Source organism: Alligator sinensis, unplaced genomic scaffold (genome assembly GCF_000455745.1).
Source record: "Alligator sinensis unplaced genomic scaffold, ASM45574v1 scaffold608_1, whole genome shotgun sequence".
NCBI lineage: Eukaryota > Metazoa > Chordata > Crocodylia > Alligatoridae > Alligator > Alligator sinensis.
Genome location: NW_005842799.1, coordinates 641281 through 647202, shown reverse-complemented (window position 1 = coordinate 647202; position 5922 = coordinate 641281). Strand labels below are relative to the sequence as shown.

Genomic DNA, 5922 nt, shown 5'->3' with positions numbered 1-5922 from the left:
CTGCGGCTGCTTCTGTGGTCCTGGCTCTGACGACGCCGTCCCTCCCAAGGGTGAGTAGCTCAGCCTGGGGCTTTCTTGAGAAGGTGCTCCTGCCCCCCAATCCTCTCTGTGCCCTTCCTGCGCCCGTGACAGCGGCACGCCGCCGTCACAGAGGGGAAAAGACAGAGGGAAAGCAGGGCGTGTTCCCAAGATGAGCGAGGTCACCCAGAACATTGGGGAGATGCTTGCTCTGGAAGGCCCTTCTCCTTAGTTGAGCTGCTCCAGCCCTTCTCCTTAGTTGAGCGGCTAAGGGTCGGGTGGCTCATGGCGCTCATGGCCCCATCATACTGTGTGCCTGCATCAGCAGGATAGTGGTGCCCTCCCTGTGTGAGGCATGCAGGGAGTACTTGAGGGAGAAGCTGCACAAGGCAGGTCTGCAGGTGGCCTTACACTTCACCTCAGACATCTGGAGCAGACAGGGTGGAGATCATGCCTATCTCTCCCTCACAGGGCACTAGCACAATCAGTCAAGCTGTTGGTGGGCTCTCTTTCAACCAGAGGTGATGGATGAGTCCCACATGGCAATGGAGACCAGAGGGGCCATGAACCGCATAGTGCAGGGGTGGCTTATTGGGCACAGTTTGCTCACCCATGGGTTCATGGTCACCGACAAAAGAGCCAATATGGTCAAGGTGGTCTGTGATGCCAACATTGTTGGCATCCTCTGTGTGGCACACAAGTTCCACCTCATAGTCAAGGACACCTTGGAGGGGGACAGGGCTGCTGGTGATGGCACCATCACTACCACGACCAGACAGTTCATTTCAAAATGCAGGAAGATGGCAGGCTACTTCCACCAGAGCTTCAAGGCGGGCAAAATGTTGCGGGACAAACAGGCAGAGCTGAGCATCCCACAGCACAAAATCATTCAGGATGTGGAAACTCAGTGGAACTCCACATACCTGATGCTCGAAAGACTGGTCAAGCAACAGAAGGCCATCCATGAGATGGCCTTGCTCAGGGAGATTGGGATCAGTGGGGCCTGTGAAAAGTGGTTTGTAAATTCCCTTTGAGAATCAGGCCTGAGAGATTGAAGACAGAGTGGGTTTCTTGTGAGAAATGTGACCCCACAGGTAGTTGTGTATTCTTGTCTGTAATAGACTGGATTAGTATGTTGGCAGGTTTTGCATTTCTTATGGCATGGTCTGGATCTATTCAGTGTGTTTTGACTGTAGGAAGTTGGCTTCTGGTGATGAGGTTAACGAGGTTTGGCTGGAGTGGGTGAAGGAGGCAATGTGTGAGGCATGGGCCACAGTGTTAGGGGAAGTACGGAGCTGTGGAATGGATGTCACCCCAAGACACCTAAATGGAGAGCCACCCACCTGGGAAACATCTAAATCAGTTTTCCATCAAGGCGTGGCAGACCCAGAAATAGGTGGGTGGGTGGAGATCTAACCGGCACCAGGAAGGCCCCCTGTTACAGGCTACCATCCCTGCTGGTTTGATCCCACATCACCTTAACACACACACAAAATCACACAAGTGTCACAAGTTTTGCTTTGAACAGTTTGAGATGCAGTTTCCCAGAACTCCCCTGCACCTATTTCCTTGAAGCCTGGCAGACTTCATGGCCTCAGAAGAGGCTATCATGCCTGCTATTTTCATCCCACTGAGCCTTAACACACACACACAGTCACACGTCACAAGTTTTGCCTTGAACAGTTTGAGGTGCAGTTTCACAGAAACCCCTGCACCTATCTCTTTGAAGTTTGGCTTTGAACAGTTTCACAAAAACTCCTGAACCTATCTCCTTGAAACTTGGTAGGCTTTGTGCCCTCAGAAGGGGCTACCATCCCTACAATTTTCATCTTAATCATGCAAGAAATGACAAAAGTATAGGCATTTTAGTGATTCCCCATTATAGCCTGTGGCTGAACCTCCAAAACAGTCTTGAAACTCCAAGACAGATTCAGCTGAATCAAAACAGAACAGTGATCCAAAACACTGAAATGAAGCACTGTCCTCTGAAACAGCTGAATCCAAAATTGAAATGAGACAGAGCCGTTTCATACAGCGCTAGTGTGCAGCACTGCAAATGGGTCTGCAGTACCGCATACTGCACATGCGCACTCGTCTGGATGCCCCCCATATATGTATCTCCATGATCCTAGTTTTGACCTACACTAACAAAATGCTTTCCTCTTTAAAGAGGGCCCTTGATACCTAATGCACACAGCATAAGACTATCAGACAGATCCACTTTTTGCTTGACACAGGAAATGAGGAGGGCCATCAGAGTGCTGATTACCCATTTCTGATTCACAAGGTACCAGAAACTTTGGCAGTGGAGTAGACAATGAGTACCTTAGACAGTTGACTAAGGTCCTTAGAAGACTGTATGCCAGCCAAGAATTTATTAGATGAAGCTTTACTTCACCAATCCTTTTCCTTCTACAATATGTACCTATCTCATCATAGCAGAAGCATTCAGTGGAGGAGATACAAATTCTCAAGTGGGCAGTCATGCCACCGGGGAGATGCAAATAGGACAGGAACCAGGAAAGAGATGCAGCAGATGATCAGGTGGCCTGATCATCAGAGGTCCTATAGAACCCTGCATGTACCACTGACACTGATCTTTGATTGGTAGAAAAAGGTAGAAACTGTAGTGCACACAGGGCTAAGACTACTGTTGTAAAAATACATGAAACTTGTATGTGCTGCAGCTTCTGTTGTCAATATGACAGGTAGAAATACACTGACAGCAAATTGCCTGAAAATCTAGTTTTTTATATATATATGTTAAAAGTTTAGAGGTTCTCAGTCTCTCTAGAAATCAAGCTTGTAACAAAATAAGTGTTTTATTTGTAGTATAAGCAGGCTTTTTTATAATGACTACAAGTTATGTAATAGGACTGAAAACCTTCCAATAAATTGGTAAACTAATCTCTGACATCAAACACACTTTAAAAGCATATTAGCTCTGGTTTTTAGAGATTATTTTAGGAATTCCTAGTAGAGTTGTTTGAAATTTTTAAAGTATAATAGTTCTTCACCAGAAAAGGCTTATTTAGTGAAATCAAAATATTGAAGTTGTCAATATTTTCACAGGAAATTACTAAATTATTGAAAAGGTCAAAACATTTAGCTTTTTATATTATTGATTTCAAATAAAATTAAATAATATAAAACTAAATGGAATATTTCACCCTTATAAAAATGTTGAAAGGTTGAAATAGAATATTTTTGGAATATTTAATTTCATGAAACTATCCAGGATTTCAACTGTTTGCCCTAATTTGAATCTCAACCAGATTTTAAAAAATTTTAATTTCTCATGGGAGGATTTTGACCAGCAACAATATCACATGTGGTCTGCAGCAAGCAGCATGTATACCTTTTAAACTATCTACTTTGTATTTGTTATTAAAAAACATGCTTATTTCAGAATCTATGCAAAAATGAGGTCAATTCAGGTTATATGTCTTTTTACAGACTTCAGGAACCTACAAGAAGTGTGCTAACAAGTCATCTCGAGCAAAATGCAACTGCACTGACAATGAGAAACTTTCTTTTTCTGTAGCCTTCTCAGACTGCAAGGAGAAGGTAAGAACTAGTAACAAGTTGGAAACAACTCCTATTAGGAATAAATTCTGCCCTTAGACATAGCCAGGAAACCACCCTGGATTCAGTACAAATTGCCTGGGGGGCAACATGGGGGCAGAAACTAACTCTCTAAAGAGACATTCTAGTTCACAATTGCAGGTGGGCATGGCCTGAATGTTTAATAAACGTCTTAAATAACCAACACAATTTTACCTTTAAAATGCAACTGTATGACAATATATAACTTACATTTTAGGCTTTTAGGATGAAGTATCCAGTTAGAAAACTTCCGATCTACTTCATTATTAAAAGTAAAAGAGGATATAAAGACCTGACATCTCCTTATTTTGTCACAATCACAGAAGTCAATCAGCGGACAAACTGGGAAGTAGCAGGTATGGATTGGGGGATCTGAAAAAATCTGCTCTTTCATAACCATAGGCATAGAAATTATGATTTACTTTTTCTGCTGGAAGTTCACTTTTGAAAGAATTGCCGTTTCTGGAAACACACTTTTTTCTTCTTACCTGTCTCCTTAATGGACAGGACTCCTGTTTAGACCCAGAATTATGACATCAATGTTCAAACAGGACAAGCAGGATGTGATATTGAGCATTGTATGACTTCTCTCCACTAAAGAGTTACTCTTTTAAAAACAACAGGATAAAGATTCAAGAAGAAAAAGTATAATGCAAGACGGACTTGTTTGTTGCAAGCCATCCATTCACTCAATTATAATTGATTTAAAATTAAAGCAGGATTGAGACAAACTGTGGCAGGTGTACTCCTGGGGATATGCAAGACATCTCTGGTTGGTATGCGGGAGAAATTACATAATGGATTTAATTTTCATTATCATAATAATTGGCATTTAAGGGATTAAAATATTAAAAGCATGCTGGTAGGAATATGTGGGCAGCTGGTAAATCTGGAAGGGGATATGCAATAAGAAAGTTTGGGAACCTCTGCCCCAGACAAAACAGTTTCCCTGATACTCCCTCCTGTTGCTGAAATGCACCAGCAGCAGGCCTCTGTGGTTGTACAAGTCAGCCTTCATAAGCTACAAAGATGTTCCAGCTTGTCAGCTGTAGCAGCCTTTACATAGCTTTTTGTGGATATAAGGCATTGTTTGGTAGTTGTAGTAAATATTTTCAAGGCCTGGAAAACTGACCAAGCTATTTTTTATCACAAAGGGCAAAAAATACTTTAACATTTCCTTTATAAAGCTCAAGAAACTCTAGGACACAAGTGATCCAAACTGGGCCAGATAAAAGGAGATACTGAGTACCCCTGACACAGTTTCCATTTCTCTTAAAGGTTGAGGGTGTGTGCACTTTGTAGGGAACTAATGGGTCTGAAGGCACCCCTTGCCTTTCCATGACTGCTTGAACTTCTGTTTCATACAGACATCAGAATTTTCCAGCAAACTAGGAGGAGAGAAAAATATGGAAGAACTTTACAAATTGTTTTTTACTTTACAGGTACTAATGCAACACCAAGCATGTTAAAAATGAGAGCATATTTAAAAGGAAAACTCAATGCTACACTGTATAATCCAGATGCCCTGACCCTAAATATATATGTAAGTTTTATCATTTCAGATGAAAGGAAATATTTTGGACAAAAATTGGCTTAAGCTAGATTTCATATCTGAACGCTATTAAATTAGAGGTGTGCGGGCCCTCTCCCGATCCCACCTGGATCGCCATGTGCGAGTTCTCTCCCTATCCCATCTGGGTCGCCATGGGCGAGCCGGGGGCGAGCCGGGCCCGTCTTTGTGCACACAGGCTATGGCCGGCAGCCCGGGTACACAGGGCTGGAGAAAAACCGCAGTGCGGTTTGGTACACTCGAGCTAGAATCAGTCACGGAGGCGTAATGGTTGATTGAAAAGATTATTTACTTACACCCAAGGTGGTCGCGGTGTAGGCTGGTCAGCTTTCCAGGCACAGCTCCGCTTGAGTTCTCGGTGGAGGACTCTAATAAACTCGGTTCCTTGACCCCGGAGTGATTCAGGCTCCGCGGGTTCAAGAATTCGTTCCCACAGAGCAGCTGTATCTCCGTGAGTGTTACTCGGTTCCCAGGTCCCCCAGAGCTGTTAAGACTCCGTGGGTTCGACAGTTGGGTCCTTAGGACAGAGATACGTCTGGACTGCGATCGGCGACGGGGAGAGGCTAGAGGTTATGTGCCTTGGAGTTGTTAAGGCTCCGAGGGTTCGGTAAATAGGTCCCCCGGAGTTGTTGAAGCTCTGTGGGTTCGACAAATTAAACCTCTGTTGCCCTCTTAAGGAAAAAGCTGGGTTCGAAGGGATCAGCAGCGCTTAGAGATCTTCACGCTCC

The 5922-nt window shown here is 43.7% G+C and overlaps 1 protein-coding gene across 1 annotated transcript in view; it reads left to right on the top strand.

Moving 5' to 3' along the window:
• Positions 1-5922, top strand: part of CATSPERB (cation channel sperm associated auxiliary subunit beta) — a 79547-nt gene that overhangs the window by 61040 nt on the left and 12585 nt on the right. Inside the window, exons 17-19 of the mRNA XM_006035097.2 lie at positions 3475-3585; positions 3842-3980; positions 5067-5167. Coding sequence (XP_006035159.1) covers positions 3475-3585; positions 3842-3980; positions 5067-5167 — 351 coding nt within the window. The remainder of the gene's footprint in view (positions 1-3474; positions 3586-3841; positions 3981-5066; positions 5168-5922) is intronic.